Here is a 24,304-nt window from a genome sequence, read left to right as displayed (position 1 = left end):
GAAGAGATACCTTTGAAGGGTGAATGAAAAGACAGTTCTTTCACCTCGACCTCTTCAGCTCTGCTTTCAGACACGTGTCGCAAGTGTATGTTTCCTCATACAGTAGCACGAAAGAGTTGTTTGCATTTCCCACATAACGTGGTACCTCAGAGCTGGAGTCTGACTACCAACACATTGAAAATATGACTGTGACATCACGTGGAGTGTGCACGAGGACGGTTTTCGCGCGGAACGCTGTGATGAGTTTAACAACACTCGCAACATGGATCGCAGTTGTTGTCTCCTTTTTTCCCACCATCTACACTCCCACTTTTCCACAGCTTTACACACCCGTTTCTTGAGTCTTTTTTCAAATCTGAAGTGTGAACGATCAGACTAAAACAGAGGGGCTTCATGACACTTTAATGAGATCTTAGAGAACAAAACAGTCTGTTGAGTGAAATCTGAAACACTGTTGAAACAGACACCACCTTCTTCAAAATAAATGACACTTCATTTGGCTTTCGTTGAGTGTTGAAACACAACCCAGTAGTTGTGTTACACTAGTAGTGCATCTCTTTTGCACAGAGATTTACACATTTTGGCTGCCAGCAAACACAAGGTCAGGAGGCTTATGCTTATCTTGGCTAGTGTGCCTGGGGACAAAGGCGTATAAAGAAAGAGTTTGGTTCGCTGAGCTTTCAAGATGATTTCCAGACTCTGGCAGTAGTACAGACGCTTTATATAGGTCTGCGTGAATAGGTGTGTTAGGTCTGTGTCCTCTTGGCAAGCGCCACACATGCCAGATCTGCCTGAAAGCTCCTTGGCAGGGAAGACCGATATTTAACAGCTTGTTTAGCGTCACACGATACCCCCTTCTCAACAAGCCCCCTTTTTCTCACTTCCTCTCTGTCCTTGTTTCTTTCTCTATCTTTTTTTTCTCTGTCTATCCTCCAACATTCCGACCTGTCAAAATATAAGGGCCACAGTTTTTCACAATTTGATCCAGTGTACATTTCACAGGAAATTGTGGGCAAATGGAGAAGAAACATCATATATGATGCAGACCACATTCAAACCCCACCACAGCTTAATGTGTTTGGCACAAGTGTGATAAAATATTTACTTGAAATACCCCTTGATAATATTTAAGAATGTTCATGTTCACATGTTCACAGTTCTCTGATCACATGACATGCAAAATTGTGTATCTATTTTTATTTATACTTTTATGATTTAATTAATTATTACTTTTTCATTCACTTAGGTGATAATTTAGCATATTTCGGACTCATTATACCTTCCGGTTTCATGAATATTTTATGAGGGACCTTGAGAACTAGAAATATCATCTACAGGAAAAATAATAATAATTAAACACAAAATAGTACATGTTTACATGTCTAGGCAAATACAATCCGACTGATAATGTCTTTCCAAATTAAAATCTCTTTTTTGTTTGTTATGTTTTCAGCACAAATTCAAAATGTTATTTACACTGCCATCTCCACATCTATTATCATAACTTTTGCTTCATTGAATCTGTCTTCTGGTTTTGGAAGATTAGGTCCACGCAGACTGGCAAATGTGACAAGCAGGTGGCTGTGGCGACAGTAGTGATTAGCAGTAGAGAGAGAGGGACAGGGCCCAACTTGTGTCTGGCATTTGGGTAACCTTCACTGACAGGGTACAAAATGCCAGGATGCCAGTTTAGAAAATGTCATACCCATTAATGTTAATCCACGCACATCTTGTAACTATACAGACCACAGGGACACAACTGCCATTCTCTCCACTACTATCCTGGGCCGTCTGCAATGATGTATTATCAAGTTGTGTTGTCCCATCCCATCTAACAGGGGACTATCTCTTAAAGTTCTGAACAAACATTCTTTCAGTAATGTTAAATACATTTTAATAAAACATTTGTTCAATGTAGGGGACTTTAATAATATTCTCAAAAGTTGGCACAAAAATATTTCTGAAAGGTATTTCTGAAATGTTTCAGTTGGAAGCTGATGGTTTTTTTATGTTACCATTTGTTTCAGAATGTTCAGAGAATATTCAAAATTATGTTTCCATAATGTTTGCAAAATTATAAAAATTGAATTTTTTTCCGCATTACTAAGAATTTAATGTTTTTAACATTTAAAAATAAAACATTTATAACATTTTTTTAAACATTAAAAATCTAATAAAAAATATTTTTGATTATTTTGACTAGATTAAGATTGTTTTTTACGCAGTACTTACGCCATGGTCTAAAGATGGAATAACACAATTTTGATATGAAAATATTTAATTGAAAAAAGTTATATAATATAATAATGTGAGTATGTGTGTTAAAAGATAACTTGTTTATTTTATAGTAAAATTAAATTATAAGTTATAATAAATGTAATAAGTAATTTTCATATTCAATATCAGCCACACAGCTTGTTTGTATGGGCAGAGCCCTGCATAATTTCATTTGGACCGAATGCAATTATTGAACAGATATTTGATGGTCCTACGTCTTCCACAGACTATATATATTTATAAAAAATATATTTAGACTGCTTAACATAGTGATTGCTCTCAGGATATGAAGAGACTTTAACCCAGAATAAGTAAATATGTTTCTGTAGATAATCACAGTTTGCCTATTGCACCTTTAATGCCTGTCAATCGACATTAGAGCACCACCCTATATGTTCAGCAATTAAGCTAATGTTTATCATAAACTGCCGCTAAGATCCAGAATTTGTCCTACCTAAATACACGGTGTTACGGCCCATCACCAAGAAATAGCTCGTTATTGTTAGAAAACAATTAAAGGGAATGGACCGAACATATAAATAACCCACAGACACGAGATCACGGTTTAAGACGCCCAAGCGCCTACATTTACTGATCAACAAAAATAAGTGAATACAACATGTATCAACAAAACATTGCTCAACAAACAGAAATAAATAAACAATAGTAAGCTGGTAGCGCAGCTAAGGAAACAGACCCCTGCCTACACCTGTTCTTACCAGCAGTTCTTACCTGGCTCGCGATAAAAGAACAGGTGAGTCTTCCGGGCATCTGCTTCCCTCGCTATTCTAACTAAATAACAAAACGTGAACTATTAAACAAAAACCACTACCAGTTACCAAAATAAGAAAAGTAACAAAATACAAAACTATTCCAAAGACCAACATAAACACAACTAAGCTAGAATATAACAGAAAGGCGAAGCTCTCAAGGTGAAACGAGAGCGGCGTCGAGAGACGATGGGACGGAGATGGAGAGAGAATGAGACGCCCGCCATTGTCTCGACCGACGGCTTATATCCGGAATCCCGGATGAGATCACGGATCCGTTAATAGGGAATTACCCCACACAAGGCCACCTAGAGGCTACAAACAAGAAAATTTACACAGAGCCCGTAACAACACCCTCCCCCTTAAGTGAATAAATTGTAGGAATTAAAAAAGTATATGAAATAAACGATCTTACCTCATACAACTACAATTTGTTCAGACACGTGATAAAGCGTCAGCAATGATGTTATCCTTACCACGAATGTGCCGAATGTCCACTTCAAAAGTCTGTAAAAACAAACTCCAACGCATCAACCGTTGGTTGTTATTTTTCATTCGACTCAAAAAAACGAGAGGGTTGTGATCTGTGTAGACAATTAAGGGATGTGAAACGGAACCAATATAAACATCGAAATGTTAAAAGGCAAGGATCAGGGCGAGCGCTTCCTTTTCAATAGTGGAGTAACATCGCTGATGTTTATTAAATTTGCGCGAGAAATAGCAAACAGGATGTTCAACACCATCTTGATCTCGTTGAAGCAATACAGCTCCAGCACCTGTGTCACTTGCATCAACAGCAAGACAAAACGGAGTGGAAAAATCAGGAGCAGACAAAACAGGGGAATTAATCAGAAGAGCTTTGACTCTTTCAAAACTCATCTGACACTCGTTAGACCATTGAAATGGTACTTTAGGGCTGAGTAAATCAGTCAAAGGCGAAGCAACCGCAGAAAAATTCTTGCAAAAATTTCTGTAGTACCCAACCATGCCTAAGAAACGACGAAGGTCGCGGCGCGTTTTGGGCACAGGAAAATTAGTAATGGCTTCAACCTTAGATTCGACCGGTCGAACTTGTCCCCCACCAACAATCTTACCTAAATAGGTTACGGTTGCTCGGCCGAATTCACATTTCGCCAAGTTAACCGTAAGGTTAGCACGAGATAGACGACTGAACAAGTTCTCAATTTGTTCTAGATGTTCAGACCAAGACGCGCTGTAAATAACCAGATCATCCAAATACGCTTCTACATTGCGCATGCCTTCGATGACACGATTGACTAACCTCTGAAAGGTTGCCGGGGCATTTCGCAATCCAAAAGCCATTACGGTGTAATGCAAAAAATAATCTGGTGTTACGAATGCACTTATTTCTTTTGCGCGCTCTGACAAAGGCACCTGCCAGTAACCCTTGAGCAGATCGATCTTCGTTACAAAAGCAGCATTTCCAACACGATCCACACAGTCCTCCATACGAGGTAATGGATAACTGTCTGGTTTCGTTACCGAATTAACGCGTCTGAAATCAGTACAAAAACGAAACGTACCGTCGGATTTTTTTACCAGCAAACAGGGTGAGCTCCAGGGACTAAAGCTTGGCTCTGCGATGTTATTTTCAAGCATGAAGGCCACCTCTTTCTGCAACTGGGTTCTCTTCTCAGGACTTACACGATACGCATGTTGTTTAATTGGTAACGAATTACCAACATCAATATCATGTTCGATCAAAGTAGTACGAGAAGGAACATCAGAAAATAAATTACCGTACGTCCGAATGATTTTAGTCATGTCATCTCGTTCAGCAGCAATTAAATGTGAGAGATACGAGTCAAGGTGCTGAATTATCTTAGAATTATTCAACCTTCCCGCCACCAATTCTGTAGAAGGAAACTCAATGTCATCTTCTAGAGTAGATGGAACATCAGCAACAGAACACAATGGACGGGTCAAAGGTTCAGCACTGGACAGCGCATGCCCTTGGGTCACTGAAGAATCTGTGGATGCAACAATTAACACAGCCGACTTTCCAGACGAATCTGGAGGTCTCTCTATGTACGGCTTTAACATGTTAATGTGACACAAACGAGACTTCTTCCTTCGATCAGATGTTGCAATCACATAGTCAAGCTCACTCACCTTCTCTTTCACATGGTAAGGACCATAGTAGCGAGCTTGTAGGGCAGACCCAGGGGTTGGCATCAACACTAGCACCTTGTCACCAGGGACAAAACTACGACACTTAGCACCACGATCAAAACGTTCTTTCATTTGTCGTTGTGAAGTCTTCAAATTCTGTTTGGCCAACTCACATGCACGGTGCAATTTAAAACGAAACTCAGAGACATAATCAAGAATGTTAATTGGACTCACGTCACTAGTCCAATGATCTTTGATCAGTTTCAACGGGCCACGGACAGTATGCCCGAACACCAGCTCAGCCGGACTAAAACCCAATGACTCCTGCACAACCTCCCTCACTGCAAACATAACCATAGGTACTCCCTCATCCCAGTCTTTTTGAAATTCCAGACAGAATGCACGCAGCATCGATTTCAAAGTCTGGTGGAATCTTTCGAGAGCTCCCTGGCTTTCTGGGTGGTAACAACTTGATGTGCAGTGTTTAATATGCAACTGATCCAGAGCTTGTTTAAAAACACGTGACATAAAATTCGTACCCTGATCTGACTGAATAGTACGTGGAAGACCAAATAATGAGAAAAACTTAATAAGAGACTTCACAATTACGGGTGCTGTAATTTTCCGCAGAGGAATTGCCTCTGGAAAACGTGTTGAAGTACACATGATGGTGAGCAAATACTGATTACCCGACTTTGTACGAGGCAAAGGACCGACACAATCCACCATCACCCGCTCAAACGGTTCACCAACAGCTGGAATTGGATGTAATGGGGCAGATGGAATTTTCTGGTTTGGTTTGCCAATCTTTTGACACACGTGACAACTTCGGCAATAATTTGCCACATCATTTTTCAAGCCCGGCCAGAAAAAATTTCGGAGTACACGATCGTAGGTTTTATTAACTCCTAAATGACCGGCAAAAGGAATATCGTGCGCTAGTCGCAAAATTTCTAAGCGATATGAGGAAGGAACTACCACCTGCTTGACGATTTGCCACTCATCATCAGCATAGGCAGTTAACGGTCTCCATTTCCTCATAAGCACACCGTCTTCTACAAAGTATCCTTGAGATACATGTTCGAGTTGCTCATCTGGAACAACAAAATCGAAGAGGGATGACAGTTTATTATCATTTATTATCATCAATAATATGCCCACGTTTCCTGCAATAAAAACAGACAGGTGAGGACGAAGACTTCTCCGCCACTGTTTCAGCAGGCGGAGCGCGATCAAAGTTACGTTTAAACGATCTAAAACTGTTGCTAACAGATGGAGATTTCGGTGCTAAACTAAACACGTTCTTATGTGTAAGCACATACTCATCCGCTAATGCAGCAGCAGCGTAACTTTTTAGAACTTTCTGCTCATTGATGTACGTGGCAACGCGTTCTGGTAGGCAGTTCTTAAATTCTTCTAAAAGAATCAGTTCGCGGAGCTCTTCAAAAGTTTTCACTTTCATCGATGAACACCAACGATCAAACAATGATTCCTTCTCACGAACGAATTCAACGTAAGTCTCGTCAGTTTTTCGATGATTGCGAAACTTCTGGCGATATGCCTCAGGGACTAATTCATAGACCCTAAGAACAGCTGCCTTTACGTGTTCGTATTCCAGAGACTCTTCGACTGACAAAGAAGAATAAGCTTCCTGAGCTTTACCCACAAAAACACACTGGAGTAACATGGGCCAAAATGTTTGCGGCCATTTCATGTTCGTGGCAACACGTTCAAAAAGAGCAAAAAACTTGTCTACCTCTTGTTCTCGGAAAGGAGGAACAATGCGAATGTTACGACTCACGTCAAAAACGGGAACATCTGTTACTCCCCTCTCACGAGCTTTTAACTCAAGTTCTTTAAGTCGACAAGCCTGTTCCATTTCAAGCTTTTTCAGCTCTAATTCATGTCTCTCACGCTCTCTTTGTCTCTCTCTCTCACGTTCCCATTCTTCTCTCTCTTTTAACAAAATTTTGTCGTGCTCTTCAGCTTGCAGTTCAAGTTTTTTACTCTGCAATGCAAGATCTCCTGAACTAACCTCAGCCAATTCAGGATTCTCTGTCAATTTTTCCTCTTCACCAAAGACGCCCTGATTATATAACGAATCAGTAAGCAAGAGTTGCAGTTCACGTTTAGACATAGTACTACGAAAACTGACCCCATAATGAGCAGCAATTTTCATAAGGTCTACTCTATTGATCTGAAACAACTCACTTCGCGTCGGATCCGCAATAAATTTCGTTAAATCAAACATGATATCGATTAACGTCTAATAGGATTAGAGAAAAAAAAAAAAAAATAAATAAAGAGTACCACACGAGCCAAAACAAATCAAGTATCTGTGATTATGAAGTTACTAAGTAACGAATTCAAAGCGCGCAGACAGATCAACGATCAAACGAAGCTGCGCGAAAACAAAGCACTAGATCTTTTCAGATCGTTCAGATCCCGGATGAGCCCCCAAATATGTTACGGCCCATCACCAAGAAATAGCTCGTTATTGTTAGAAAACAATTAAAGGGAATGGACCGAACATATAAATAACCCACAGACACGAGATCACGGTTTAAGACGCCCAAGCGCCTACATTTACTGATCAACAAAAATAAGTGAATACAACATGTATCAACAAAACATTGCTCAACAAACAGAAATAAATAAACAATAGTAAGCTGGTAGCGCAGCTAAGGAAACAGACCCCTGCCTACACCTGTTCTTACCAGCAGTTCTTACCTGGCTCGCGATAAAAGAACAGGTGAGTCTTCCGGGCATCTGCTTCCCTCGCTATTCTAACTAAATAACAAAACGTGAACTATTAAACAAAAACCACTACCAGTTACCAAAATAAGAAAAGTAACAAAATACAAAACTATTCCAAAGACCAACATAAACACAACTAAGCTAGAATATAACAGAAAGGCGAAGCTCTCAAGGTGAAACGAGAGCGGCGTCGAGAGACGATGGGACGGAGATGGAGAGAGAATGAGACGCCCGCCATTGTCTCGACCGACGGCTTATATCCGGAATCCCGGATGAGATCACGGAATTCCGTTAATAGGGAATTACCCCACACAAGGCCACCTAGAGGCTACAAACAAGAAAATTTACACAGAGCCCGTAACATAACAACGGTCAGGAACCACTACTGTTCAAAACCCTTCATAAGGAAACAATGTGTCATTGCCATAATGTGCTAAACAGCTTGATAGAGTGTCTGGTAAATATGTTATCTTGTAGATGCAATGGAGCTCCCTATACACAGAGTACATGATATTGTGAATCAAAAATAAAAGTAAACGCAGGCTCCCTAATACACCCAATTGAGGTGACAAACACTTGCCAAGTCTCACAATATCCAAGCTATCTTAGGTTCGGGCTGTGTAGTGGTTACCACCTCTTAGCTCTAAGCTTTAATACCTTCATGATCTTAGGTTCTTAAACTTGTCCTGCATAAGACCCACACCACTGCACATTTTGAATGTCTCCATCATCTAACAAACCTGATTCGATTCGACCAGCTTATAAGCAGTGAATGCAAGACTTGAATTGGGTATGTCCAATGAAGGAGACATCCAAAATGTGCAGTAGTAGCAATGGCATCTTGGCTACATTTGCTAGGCATAATTACTGGAGTGCTGGAGTGACTGGGAAATTCAACTCTGCGCAAGTGATGAACAATGACGCAAGTGTAATGCCGCTCTTGACTGCCTGTCAGATTCTCAAAACTCCTCCCAGAACAAACAGCCATCCGCACTCTCAATCACTGAGCCAACTTCATCCTCCACAAAGTCCGTCTGAATGGAAACCAAGAACTAATGAAAAGATTTCAGAAGAGCAGGGACATTCGATTAAGTTCAGTGTGACTTTTCAGTTCAGGTCCAGATAATATGACACAAAGAGCCTCAGAAACAAAGCCAAGTTGCAATCTGTAAAGACCGCAGAAGTGCAGAAAAGCCCCAGGTTTCCCATACAGCAGACAACAAACAAGCTTTCACAGACTTCATCAATATTTTAATGAGTTTCCCCAGCATGCTGCTTTCTCCCTGCACTTTAGTGTATAGTAACCTTTCAGCATGGGTTTCCTCTACACTCTGTTTAAGACTTTTGCTAGAGCACAGAGAGAAGTCTTTTTCATTCTTTTACTATGATGATGTTATAATAAAACGTCACCTTTATGCACCTAATCACTATATGAGATCAGTCGGTGGAGCAGATAAAATGATTCCTAAACAAGAACTCAGCATGTGACCATTTATTATGAATGTGAAATTACTAACAACACTGTTATGAAAAAGAAAAGCTATCATATTGTATGCCAGGCCTGTCCAGCCTCATTACCAGGAATCCCAGGCTGAATATGAGGGAGAGAGTTAAAAGAACATTTCAGACAAAAACGGCATTCATTAAAGTAACAATGCATGATTTGTGAGTATCTTAATGAATCGGTTGCTCAGGCTCACAAAACAGTCTGAATTATATATGCATAAATTGGACGGATCCAGTTCTTGACTCAGTGTTTTAAAGTCAGAATGAAATCCAAAAAGACAATTCTTGCTTTTTTTATGGAATTTGCAGCATTAATTATAAATTATTTATTTTTGCACATTATATGTTTTTTTTTTAAACAACCTGTCACTCACATGAGGTTACACCAATAGCAAACCACAATGATCTAATCATCCAATAAACTGTAGATGTACAAAATTAAAAATCCCCACCTTACATTTTTTTCACATTGTTTTATGATAGAGAGAGAAAAAGATTATCACAAGTTCTGTTTCATGCTGATTTTAATGACCTGGTTGGAGTGGTGAATTGTCACTGAATAATACATTTCAGTTTTTTTCTACTCACACAAATTTTGTATGGACACAGATGGCTTATGAAGATCATACTGATCAGTTTTATGTTATTTTTCTAGCGCCTTTGCATTTTTTTGAAGCTCCATTCCCCATTCCGTGTAACTGCATGGAGAAACAAACAGCACTTTTTTCCACAAAATGTTTATTTTTGTGTTCAACAGAAGAAGGAAGGTCGTGTGGGTTTGGAGAAAAAATATTGGCAGTGTTCATTTTTGATGAACTACCCGTTTATCAAACTCCATGGAGATCATAAGCATTGATAAGTTGTTAGCACTCATTTATTCCCTTATATTGCTGAGCTGTCCTAATTAGAGACATGGCCTGACTTTCTGTATTGATAGAGTGAGCGGATCCTAATGGCAGCACATCATTCATGCCTCTTGCGTTGAGGTGTGTATGTACATTGAGCAAAGCTGCAAAATAAAATGCAGAGATTGTTAAAATGCCCGCTGAGTCTACATAACACTAATGTATGATTCACCTGGGACTAGAATTCTGAGTCTGACCTCAGCAAGGAATGCAGGTGGTATGCTGCAATAACTGAAACCTTTAAACACATGCTTCAGATCAATTTCCCATGAGGTACTGTACGGTTGACTCATGTAGTTTGCACAGCAGTGTGCAGCAAATTTAATAAAGTGCACTGGACATTATGAAAAATTTATGACAGCTAAAAATCATTTTTTTTTTAATAAACATTTACAAACCTGTATTTTTTCTTCTTCTGCTGAGCACAAAATAAGATATTTTAGAGAATGTTGGTTAATCAAACAGTTGACAATAGTCATTGACTTCCATAGTAAGAAAAAGAATAACCAACATTCTTTAAAATATCTTCTTTTGTGTTCAACAGAAGAAAGAGACACATACAGGTTTGGAACAACATAAAAACAATGTTAATTTTTGGTTGAACTATCCCTTTAATAGGATGCATTAAATTGATCAAATGTGAACCTGATGACCAAATTGTTCAACCTGAATGAATGAATGAATAAATAAATAAATAAATAAATAAATAAATATCTTTCTATTTGTCAAAGAATTCTGAAAATTAGTATTAAACAGAACAATAATTTTCAACATTGATAATAATAAGAAATGTTTCTTGCACTAAATCAGAATATCAGAATGATTTCTAAAGAATCATGTTACACTATAGACTGGAGTAATGGCTGCTATACATTTACTTTTGCCATCACAGGAATAAATTTGATTTGTGGCCTGTTGCTCAAGGTAAGTTCCCCAGGTACGTTCGAGAACAGTTTGAGCAAACTCTGGTTTTTCGGCTCAAGAAGGTGGATTGGTTTTTATCAGGGTTCATCACCATGGTAACTGACACTACACGGCTAACCTGCTCTGGAGCAAGTTTTATTCTGGGTTCGAGATCGCAAACCCAAACTGGACCAATCAGCTGCAAGTTAAGATGAAATAAAGCCACACCTGCTGTATGTCTCGTTCCAAATTAAAGCAGTTTATAATGAAAACTTTTTAAATAAAATTGTGCATCTTTTGGTGCTAATTATTTATTATATTTATATTATATGAATTATAATCACTTTGAATTCATATAATATGTTCATATAAATATTATACTAATTGAAAAGTAGCCAAATAGTAATATAAATATAATACATGCATTCATAATTAATTCAAACAAGGGGTATTAATTTGAACTCTTTGTGAACCTTTAATAAGGCATATTTCTTTGATTCACATCATGCATTGATAGTCAAATATTCTTTCATCTGCCTTCTCAAACTAAAGTGTTTATTCCTGCCTTGTAAACGTATTTAATTTCATGATAATTTTCAAAACGATCCCTCAATCTTCAGAAGAGAAGTGAATCAAACGGACACTGTGATTGGCTGTTTGCTGCACCTGCCACACTTTCAGGTGCACGCGCTTCAGAGTTGATCACAAACTCTGGATTAAACCTGAGTTGACAGAGAAAGTTTATATCGAGCTTTGAGAAACGGTTGAACTTGATCAATCTAAACCAGGTTGGATTTATCTGGATTTGTCAACTCTAAACCTACTCTGAAACTCAACTAGCTTTATGCAACAGGTCTTTAAAAATATGTTAAAATGGAAATAGTTATTTTAAATTGCAATATTAGTTTACTGTAATATATATATTTTTGCCAAATAAATGAGCATAATAGAATTACAAACATTAAAAGAGCATCAAGAAACATCATTTCAGGAGACGAAAACCCTTTACAAACTGAACAGCCTGTTTTCTAAAATACATTCTTAGGATGACCTCAGGTTGGACTGAATGTTGGTCCCTGTCCCAGCGTGAAGCCACAGTATTACAGGCTTTGGTCTGACATTACAGGACTAGTTTCAGGCACACGTCACGTAATAGTTTGTGTTTTGTATCCGAGGCTTACTGACTTAAAGCTGGGTTTAGAGAGAGCAGTAAATTATTTGCTGCTTTCATGATGGCTTACTGTGTTATGAGTTATAATGGCTTTTATGAGTGTCCACTTTAGATACTGACAGAGAAAGATTGGGTGGGAAATGTGGCAGAGGGTGTGTGTGTACTGTGTATGGTTGCGTAAACTAGAGAGGTTGTTTTACAACCGACAACTGTTTGGTTAATAGGAGAAGGAGCGGAGAGAGTATTTGTGTGCACGAGTCTGTGTGCAACATGGAGTCTGGGTGGTTGGTAATGTGCATCTCTGACAGTGACAGGTGCCAGAAAAATCCTCTCCACTATTTTAGTAAGGACTGCCTGAACTTCTCTGGCTCCACCTGTGTCTAAACAAAGAATCTCATTAGCCCTTACCACACACAGATACACACCAAACAGATTTCTAAATATATTCGACTTACTCTTTAAACTGATGATGACCTGACCACAACGTGATCCAAACCATCCGCTTCCTGTTGCTTAAACATACTCTGTTAAACACCCCCTGGAGGTGCGAACATCCAAAAAAAACGAGTGCCTGGAGGCATATCGTGTGGGTGGAGCTAAAGAATGACGAGCGCACACAAAGCGGTGACGTCCTCAAGCGTGGAGAAGAAAACGCTACCCTAAATAACCCATGGCTATCAATCAGATTCAGCTAATACAGATATGATCCAGAATTAGATCCGGAGGCTGAAATAAATTGAACAGGAGAAACAGCAACAGCAGGACGTCCGTCTCTGTGGTATGTACTGTATTTAGTGGCCTGTCAACATTTGTGTGTCTTTACTCGCAGTTTATGAGGACATGATTCGGTTTATGGGCTATTGTATGCGACTAAACCTTAGCAGTAGCAAGCAAAACGGTTTTTCACGTCAGACTAGTGTAACGTTATACATAGAACAACAATGGAGAAACCGTTAGCGCATTTGAATGACGAAGCACGCTTTGTGAGAACCTCCCCTAGGTGGTTTTACAATAAACAAACTGACACCTATATTGGTCAGCTAAACAAATGTATTTAAACACACACCATAGATCGCATGCTCCATTGATAAATTAACTAACATTATACACGATCGTGTCGTTTACTGATGTTTACTCACGCGACGATAGCCAAAAGCAGAGACATTTGAAGCAGTCTTATTCACCGGCTGCTTCCAAAGCAGGACCGAACCTTTATCGTTGGGACCGCTCCGTCAAAAACACACTTCTTTGGTAACTGTTGATTTCATGAAGTCCTGTGACAGCAGTGACCGTGGAGATCCACTTTTGCGACACGACTGAAGCAATGTTGTGAAGCTTCCCGTCATTTCTGCGTTTAAATCGGTTCAAATGCAGCGCTGCCTTCCCGGAATGCTGTGCTGAAGCGTTGAAGTCGCTTGATGTCACCCATAGGAATAAAGGGGAGCGCGGTGCAACCATAGATCTTCACCTGAGAGCAGTGTTTATGGGCGTGCATTTCCTCTCTCGCTCTAGTCACGCGTGCGCGCACCCTACCGGGAGAAGAGCCCGTACGGCCCATACAAGGACCTTCCGCTCTATTAACGTTAAGCCAAGCCATACTTGAAAAAAACTCTCCGAAACTTGTGAGAAACCGGAAGGAGTATTTTTGACACAGAAATACTCCATCAAACGTCCAACTTCGTTTTTGAAACTTTGTCTATGTTTAGGATGGGAATCCAAGTTTTTAACAGTGTAAAAAGCTCAGTATGCATGAAACAGCATTTCACCCCCTCTTTAAGACTTCAATTGATAGACTTTTATTGATAAATCTAAATATTTTCTTTAGCATTCGACTTTAAATTCCGCTTACCCCATTTCATTTTAACATTCACTTAACATTTTTTTAACTGCATCCACAGAATTAGTGATTCACTTTTCCTCCAATTCAATACGAACCATTTCATGTGACCTAGTTCTCACAGAGAACAACTCATAAAGCGAGAGCAATAAAAACAGCAGCAACTTCATCAAAGCACACCCTCCTATAAATGAAATGCTCAAATGCGTAAATCGAATCTGTTGCGTGGAGGTCAGCCAGTGACAACATCTAGACTGTGAGAGGGATATCCTGAAATGACATGTTTAGGCATGTAACCCTTGACCCCTGAGGGGTGTCTGCCACTCTTCATTAATGCAAACCCACAGCTGCGGAGTGACCGGCACACACACAAGCACACATGTTCACAGACAGACTGGCGGTCTCTGCAGAGGTGTGTGTGGACCCCTCCTCTGCCGTCTTATCCTCCCAATGGGGATCAGCAGAGCTATTTCAAGCATTGCAGCGCTTTAACAGCTCCTGGAGACTATGCCCGAAATAGCACACGCAGGATCTCTGACTGACACAGCATTCACACACAGAACGCGAGACGGAGAGGGAGGGAGAATGTGCAGAAAAACAGGGTGAGACATGGACAGGAATATAAAGTGATCGCTGTAGAGAAGGGTGGAGCGGAGCTGTAGATGTTGACTGCACATGCTCACTGTAGTGGTCTAAGCGAGCCTGCTTAGAGAGAACAAATGAAACTAATAGAGCAGAGCAAGGCTCATTAGCTTACAACCGAGCTGTAAAGCCACTGCATCTTCTGTTCAGTTTAGGTATTGACAGGTCACACCAGTTGAGGCACTCCTTCCAGGTATCCACAGAAAAAAGTAACTATATACAATAGTCTTAATCTTGCTTTCTAGGAATGGAGCTGACTGACTAGAAATACAGGGGATCCATTAGATTATGGATTATTTGTAAGTGGCCTACATGTCACTGGCCTGCTTAACCTGAGCCCTCATGCTTCCCTTTTCTGTGTTTAAGAACTACATTACTAGTAAAGACTAATATAGAAAGTCTTACTGTTAATGCATTAACTAACATAATCTAATTCAGCATTTATTAACCTTTGTTCATGTTACTTTACAGTTAATCGACTAATGTTAACCTAATGTTAACAGATACAACTTTGAATCTAAGAAATGTAGTACATGATAACATTAAAGGTGCACTATGTAGGATTTTTGCAGTAAAATATCCAAAAACCACTAGGCCAGCGTTATTTTCTTCAGTTGTGTTCTTACAATATCCCAAATGTTTCAAGCTATTTGTAAATTGTGAGAAAATTGCTATTTTACCCAAGGAACGGGGACATCTGAAGGAGTTACACCTGTTAATTGTGTCATATCTGCGTTACCCTCGGTTTTATTCTGCAGAAGCGCTTTACTTTTAGCAATGTGAACAAGTGTCACAGCAGCCGCTGAGCGAATGCACAGAGTAACGTCATAACATCACTTTAAACACACTTAAATGTATCTAATATAATAAACAGAGCTGCGTTACCTCGTACTCATGACCGGAAAAGCAGAAATGGCACCGGCGACTGTGTCCCGTCATAATAAAAGTCCCGCTGCTCGTGAGCCGTGTGCTGTGCAACAATCACTCCACAGTGGCTTTGCTCAGCTCAGCTCCTTCAACACTCGGCCCTGCTCTGCTTCATACTACAGTAACATTAATAACCGTTTCCATGAACATGAGTCCTATCTCGATTGTTTTCCACCGGCTGTGAGGTGAAGACCACATGTCCCAAGATTCTGAGCTCAAACTTGGCATCATCAAACTATGCCTTTGTTCTGAATAGGCTCCCTCTAGGGGACGGAAAAGTTACATGGTGTAGCTTTAACAAGAGCCGCGTTTCCACTGCAGGAAGGAACTAGGGACTTTTCGGTGATAATCTGTGTGTTTCGACCGCAGTAACCAGGTCCTTTTTCAAAGTTCAGGAACTTTTGGGGGTGGAACTTGAGCAGTGAACATGCTGATTGGTTGTTCACTTGAGCAGTTCACGCAGCATTTTATTTCAACCACAACCACAAAGCTATTAATAGCTATTAATCTAGCTATTAATGTCCTATCAGAGATTTCGCCGCATTTTGTGACAGGACACAAACGTTACGCACAACGGGGAAGTGCAGAGGGGAGGCTTTGTGGGTTGGAGCCTCTGCCCTTTTTGAAGATTAATCAAAAGTGCCCCTCTCAACAATCATCGATAATATTGTGGCCAATAAAACAGAATTGGAATAATAATTAATATAACAACGTCTACAAAACGGTAACAAATGGCGGAAAAGTCCTGTTTATCTTTTACGTATCTGTCAGTCTGAAATTTCGTTGCCATAACGCGTTGCTATGGGCGGTGTGCGTTTTACCTGACTGTTCATTCTGAACACCGCGTCCTCTCTCTCTATTTTTTATTTTTGTTGTAATTATTATGCTCATTGTAAAAGTAAAATACAAGAAGTTTGTATCTGTAATCGCAAACCAGATGGGTCATTCAGTGAACGCCTGTGGCTCGACGGCAGGAAAACCAATCCAAACAGTCACGATTTTTAAACCTTTTTCATCATTAATCAAAGCTATTATTCTAAATGTAGGCTGTCAATAAGGAGGAAAGAGGGGCAGTGTCTCTTCAAAAAACCAGAAAGAGACAATACATAATATTACAAAAATAAATCAATGTAAATGTAAATAAAACATTATAAAAACGCATGTTTTTAATACTTCTTAATGTAAAGTAACACTGTCCAACAGCGACACCCGCAGGTGAAGTTACAGCGGGTTTCCTGAGCCCATCAAATTAACAGACCTGCCAAAGTCACGCTATGATTGGATGTTGAAGAACATAGCGTTGCATGGGGACGTAATGACGTGCCATAATCGATCTATGTTCATAGCGTTGCATGGGGACGTAATGACGTGCCATAATCGATCTATGTTCTATCACATGTAAAACGGGAACATGAAGGGAGTACTCTAAAAGCAACTAATGTAAACACCTTAATCAGAATATTGTCTTATTTAGAATAAGGTCAATAATTAGATTACTGCTGTCCATGTAAACGTAGTCATTGACAGTTTCTCAGCATCTCACCCCTTCTCCGCACTTACTTAAATCAACTGCTATAAATATCTCTGTTTGGTACCATAGAGAATGAACTGGGCTTAGTGGGCTAAGCTAAATGCTATCAGATCATCACCGCGAGTCAGAGAGATTAAGCGCACGCACTCAGACGAGAGAGGTATGTATCAACTCGTCTTAGTTAAGGGAATAACATAGTTTAATATGAAAACACGGTGATGTATCCCTTTAATACACAATTTTCGGATTGGTAAGGAAAATTAGCCTACTGTATTAGCATCAGTTTTTGTGAAAAGTTGAACTGGACAATCAGTTTGTCCATCGTTTTTGTCAATGGCCGATGTACTCAAGCTGCTTGAACTCCACAAGTATGCGTAAAATCAGATGATCATGTTCTCGAGCATAATTTGAGCATCTTGAGTTTAAAAGCAAGAACATCTGACCGCCTGTAAAAAGAGTCACTTGATCACTGTCACTAATTTTGATTATCTGATTAGTGACCTAAAAATACTGCAGAATCTAAAATATTTCTTATTCATTTTAACATTCAAAATATTAAACTTTTTTATCTATAAAATTAGGTTTAAATGATATTCTGAATCCCATATTTTGAATCGCAGATTTTAGATGGTATAATTTACTTCAAAGAAAACCATGCAAGTGAAATGCCATGTGACAGATGTTGGTCTGAACTAATGCATGGCCTTTTGGTCTTTTTTTTTGTATTCCATTTGTTTTTAAATTAAATCTTGTGATCATATACTTATACACTTGCATCATAAATCTTGCTTCATATATAGTACTTGCATAGAAAATGGATATAAATCAGATAATCCAGTTTTATCTTAATCTATAGGATTTATTGTTTGCATTGTAATTTTGCAAGTGAGGGAACCTGATCTATTCATACAGTGCTGACAATATCCAGTGTCTCTGCATAGGTTGCTATAATAATGATCTCTGCTCATATGCCTATCCTGACATTTCAATGCATGGGGCGATTAACTCACAAGGCACTTGAAAGAATGTAAAAGGCAGAGATTATTCTGTCTAAATCACTGACTTGTTCTAAAAAATTCCTATTCCTTACATTACTCCACTAATAAAATCCACTTGAAGGAGGGAATGAAAACGAGTGAGAGAATCCAGACACTAAGTGTGCCAGAAATGCTGCCCCTTTTGCATAGTTTGTGCTCGCTGTTTAGTAATCATTGGAAACTAAGCTTTGAAACAATAGCTGTATGATATTACTCTGTACCCACATTGGACCAGCCGTTTGGAAAGTGTATGGATGATTGATTCAGCTGCGGGCGCCATCTTCTGGCGAGACGCGGAAATTCATTCAGCGTGACCATCACAGTGCATTATGGGTATTCTCTAGCCATTGTATCCATATATATGTATACGGATACAATGGCTAGAGAATACCCATAAGGCACTAATGTATACATATCTATGATTGTACCACTCATTATAGTGATGCATTATGATAGAATGCGTGCACTCGATAATATCCACAATGGTTTCAGACATTACTACAAATGGCTGTCCCTTCAAATAGTGCCCTATTTAATGTTAGGGGATTATTTTGGACATAGCCCTTGTTTTAGGTGACTAATGCGACGTCAGCGATTAGTGACTAATACAGAGCTATGAGTAAATTGCTCAGGTGAGATTACAGAAGAAAACATGGAGAGACCTCAGCTTCAGAGGGCTTTTCAAAGCTTATGGATGCACTAACAATTATTGTCAAGACCCCTCATACAATGTTTTACAACCAGATACAGACACCTGATATTATGGTCGCCATGGCAATGACATTCAAACGGCTGAAGACAGTTATCTATCAACAAACAGGTCCTCTGTGGTTCACATATCGAAGTGCTGCACATTAATCAAGAATGCAGAAAATGACGTTTTTCTTTGGTAGCCTACATCGAGTGCTGCCTTGCACGTGAATGAAGGCATACTGAGTGATTGAGCTCTCTCTCTGTGGTTTCCAGGAGGGAATTAGTTGGCTGAGCTTTGAGACTGGCAACACGCAACCGCATAAACCTCACATTCTGTTATACGACCTGAGGGTCAATCCATATAGAGCACAAAGAATGAAAATGAAGAGCCAAACACAACTGAACTAAATAAAGAAGGTCAGAACTTCAAGCACAATCACAACAGACCTAAAAAAAAAAAGTGTGATGACAAACTAAAATTACTTCCTGCCAACACTGTCTGCCTATATTGTTTTAAGAAGGACTCACCAAGAAGTTCAGTCACAGATTTTCCAACATTCCTGCCAAATGATGTCAGTAAAGCAGGTATAAACAAAGAAGACCAGAGAAGACTGGACAAAAAGTGAGTGGCCCATTTAATCAAATTACTGCAAAGGGGGCGTGATACAGCTTTGGACTAACTTTGGTTTCATTCATCTGGTAATAAAGTTCTGAGTTCCTCTTTACTCTACCCTACAGCCATCTGTTTTATCAGAGCCACCTTTGTTCGTCTAGCCTTTGGTCACATTTTTGACTGGGATGACTAAACGTAATTATATTACTTTCCTTAATAACGTTGAGGCAAAAAAATTATTTGGTGCTACTATGCTCATCTTTCATTCTTGAGAAATGAGCCAACGAAAGTTTTCACATTGTTTGCAAACAGATTAACATGCTTTAGCAGCCACAGAGAGTTAATTCAATCTCACCTTTGCATGTGAAACATTTTATATGGAAGTGCTTGGATTGCACCCGGAGAACCTCTCCCTTGCATGGCTCCCCACACTTATAGCACTGGATAACCAGTTTTCCTGGTGGATGCTGCGGTTCCTGAGGATGGGCCACTGTGAAAGAACGCAGAGATGTGTGTTAGCAATAGGGCTGTGCAATATATCGAAATTATCAAAATATCGCAAATGTACATATCGCAATATGCATATCGCAACGGCAGGCAATATCTGAATGATTTTAATAGGCTACTTTTTTGTGAAAAGTGTCTGTTTTAGGTCGATGGATAGAGCAGTGAACAGACTGGCCACATGACTGTTACTTATGGGACTTGTTTGACGTTAAAAAGAGTTTTTAAACACAATAATTTGCAGTCTCGCGCTGTCTGACACTCTGACACACTCTGACACACAAACACACGCATGCAGTGAAACACGAACGATTTGTGACATAAATGTTTGCTAAAACAGTGCTGGTCACTTTCAGAAGTTGTAGCGATCCTTTCTTTTCCCAGAAAGAATGTGAAACACAAATTGCAAATGGTTTCATTCTCAGTTGTTAAATAATTTTTTTAATATAATTTAAATAGATTTTACACAATAATAGCAATATCGTATCGAATATCGCATTATTAAACAAGATATTGCATATCGCAATTTTCTTCAATATCGCACAGCCCTAGTTAGCAAAGACCTCTTTTTTTTTTAGATGAAGCAACCTATGCTGATAAAGAGGATAGGATTATTTCATATATTGAGTTTTAAACCCCAAATAATAAAACCACAACAGACATTGGCAAGTTTATAAACAACTGGTGTGTAGCTAAATAAAAGACAAAAAATCTGCTACAATCTATATAACTTTACAACATAAATAACTAATTATTGGGTGACTGAATCATGACTGAAAACTGGCCAGTGATGGATTCAAACACACATACACACTAAATAAATCTGTAAATGCTAATGCTAATGCTAATCTTAGAAAAAGTTGACAAAACTCCCTCACACACAGATCATGGCAACACTTTACAATGAGGTCTGATTTGTTACCATTAGTTAATGCATTAACATTTAACAATGATAATACATTACAATTGTAAATAACACCAGGTCCAGATGGTGTCTCACCAGACTGTCTAAAAGCCTGTGCTGTCCAGCTGGCCATCATCATCTCTCAGATCTTTAACAGATCGCTGGAGCAGTGCGAAGTCCCTTCTTGCTTCAAACACTCCACCATCATCCCATCCCAAAAAAACCCAAATTACACTGGATTAATGACTACAGATTTGTCGCTCTCATGTCTGTGGTATTGAAGTCATTTGAAAGATATCCTGCCACATCTGGACAAACCAGGGACTCACGCAAAGATCCTGTTTGTGGACTTCAGCTCATTTTTCAACACCATCATCTCAGCACTCCTTCAGACTAATGGGTCCTGCACACTGTGCGATTTTTCAAAATCCTTTGCGAATGTCCCTTGTCAGACTGTACGAACATGATCCCCGATGTAAGCCATGGCTACAAAGAAATCTCTAGCACTCGTTTTGGTCATAGTTTGTCTTGAAAAACTGAGATATTTTACTGTCGTCGTAGGAGAAGTCACACTGCAGGATTGTGTGCCAAAATCTTCTGACACTGCCAGAATTTCGTCTGAGGTAAAATTTGATCGCAGCGCTCATTAATCGGCTGCCGGTGAACATGTCGAACTAACGGCCATAGACGTCAGATTTTAGCCTAGGATCAGAGGAATCTTTTAGGATTTGCTAAATTTGTCTCAGACGGCCAAATCGTGGCCAAAATCGCACAGTGTGCTCTACCGGCTATCCCAGCTCTATGTTCCTAGCTGTATTTGTCAGTGGATCACCAGCTTTCTGCTTGCTAGTGAGAATGGGGGCTAGTGAGAATGGGCAGCAATGGAGTCATTCAGGTTCCTGGGCACCACCATCTGAGGACCTGAGGAGGGACAATCACATTTGCCCTATTGTAAAAAAGACCCAGCAAAGTTTGTGATTCCTTCACTAGCTGAAGAAGTTCAGCCTGCCACAGACAGGTGCCGCTAATGCAGTCATTGAGTAAAAGATCCCAAAGATCCCTGATATAGAAACTAAGGTTTCTTCCACATCACCAAGGAGCCAATGCATCTGCTCCCTGGCAGCAGCCTCTGGGGCCTGGGACTGCGAGGGATAAACTTTTGGAAACAGCAGGGCATCAAGGTAAAATGATTTATCTTTCTCTTTAATCCCTGAAAGGTTTATGATAGATGTCTCTCTGTAGCCACCAGAGCTGAATAGAGTGGCCAGTGACGCAAGCCACCTCCTTGATGGCCTGGAGAGACAGGTCACGTTGGGATCGACCCCCACACCTTTATCCAGGTCCTTTGCCCACCAAGGAAGATGTTGTTCTACAGGGCTTGGTGGGCAGGGTCGGGGCCTTGAGGGACGATGTAGCCTCAGAGATAGCGTGCCAGCATCTTTTTAACCCTGGGCATCGTCCCATAGCTGTGCTCCTTCATCCCCACGATCGAAACGTAGTTGGAATAGTTGGAAAGCAGGGGGCTAGAGATGCGAGAGGAAAACGGCTTAATCCAAGACCTCCACACCTCAGTGATCAGGATTAGTTGCATAGTAGCATCTATACCAGACACAGCATGGAAATCCCTCGAAAGGGAACTAAATTACTATAGTTTTCAGCGCAAGAAACCTTGACTGACATTTAAATTGGAAAAAATAAATAAATAAAAAGCTATAAATGTTTAGAATATTAAGACATGATATTTTTCCAAAAATGTAAATTCTGGCATCATTAAATCACCTTCATGTCATATGTCTTCCGCAGAACACAAAAGAAGATATTCTGAAGAATTTTGATAACCTCTAAGAGTATTATAATTAAATCATTATTTAAATGATAACAGTTTGTAATGTCTAACCACATTTAACAAAGCAAATGGCACTATTATAAAAAACTGAAACCTTAATTGTTTGGATAATTGCCTGCACTGTTCCTACATTTAAGCCCTGCTGCAATTCCCATAGTTGACTTTCATTAAAAAGCAATAAATATGTAAGTAGATGCACAAACTAATAAACATGAGGTTGAATGTTTGCAACTGGCTAGAAAGTGTTTCCAAGGGCCAGTGTCCACATTCCGGGTGCTATCACACAGTGTGTGGGTGTGAGAGGAGTGTTAGTAGGTGTTTGGAGGTTTTTTGTTTCAAGCTGTCTGCCACACAGTGGTCATCACAGCCACACGGAGAGGTGCTCACACTCTCTCGCACGAGTCATTCTGTTTACATTTCTGCACTGCTCATCACAAGTGTCATTTAGAGTCGGTACAGTTGCATAATGAAGGTCATGATTCAGTTGTGCTTTGCTGTTTGCTAACTTTTGACATGTTACCCTGCGGACACAACCACATAAAAAATGAATCCCCCAAAATCCTTTTAAAATCTTTATTTTTGGGTGCACTATTCCTTTAAACCATAAAACACACATTAAAACTCAAGTACACTCTTTAGTTGTTTATAATCTTGATAATTACATGCCCTGAAGGAGAACAGACGTTCCACCGACAGAAATAATGAGTGAGCTGTGTGCTAAGGCTCACCATACTTTGACTGGTTTCTCTCAGTATCTCTGTGTACACGTGCTGCTTCACTTAAGGCGTCGCTGTGCCATATTTGTTCAAGGTCATCAGGCCAAGATGTTGTCCACTCAAAGCTGCTGTTCTAAACCTGGCGGCACTCAGAAGCTGAAGTTAATTTGAACGAAAAGATCTCTAAACATTTCAGAGTGGCTTCTCAATAGCGTGACTATGAATCTTTCCTCTTACTCACTCTATCCTTCCTCCTTTTGACATGGACTACTACTCTTTAAAATCACAGGAGCCTCATCATCACGCTCTCCTCTTTCTCCAGAATGACAACTCTCCACTCTATATCTCTCTTTCCCTATTGGAGAGTTAACGCATGCCTCTCTAATCTAATCGCTGGCCACTTGAAAGGCTTGTGCAAGATTAACAGGAAGGAATCTCCCTCCCACCGTCACCCACCATTCCTTATCAGGCCATGTGCTTATATAATATTGCCACCCAAATGTGTCTCAACAAGCTAAACCATTTCTTATATATTATGTATATTATATATTCATATTTTACTATTATGATTTTTTCAATTATTTGAAATATTATTATTTAAAAAAATTACTTTTATATAGACTTCATACGTA

At 39.6% G+C, this 24,304-nt stretch overlaps 1 protein-coding gene across 5 annotated transcripts in view; it reads right to left on the bottom strand.

Moving 5' to 3' along the window:
* The window catches only part of ablim1b (actin binding LIM protein 1b), a 96,985-nt gene that overhangs the window by 50,195 nt on the left and 22,486 nt on the right, over window positions 1-24,304 (bottom strand). For all 5 annotated transcript variants that reach the window (XM_067429547.1, XM_067429551.1, XM_067429550.1 and 2 more), the window contains exon 2: window positions 20,058-20,192. In XM_067429547.1, the coding sequence (XP_067285648.1) occupies window positions 20,058-20,192 (135 nt within the window). The remainder of the gene's footprint in view (window positions 1-20,057; window positions 20,193-24,304) is intronic.

Source organism: Pseudorasbora parva, chromosome 21 (genome assembly GCF_024679245.1).
Source record: "Pseudorasbora parva isolate DD20220531a chromosome 21, ASM2467924v1, whole genome shotgun sequence".
Taxonomy (NCBI): domain Eukaryota; kingdom Metazoa; phylum Chordata; class Actinopteri; order Cypriniformes; family Gobionidae; genus Pseudorasbora; species Pseudorasbora parva.
This window is presented reverse-complemented; position numbering and strand designations above follow the sequence as displayed.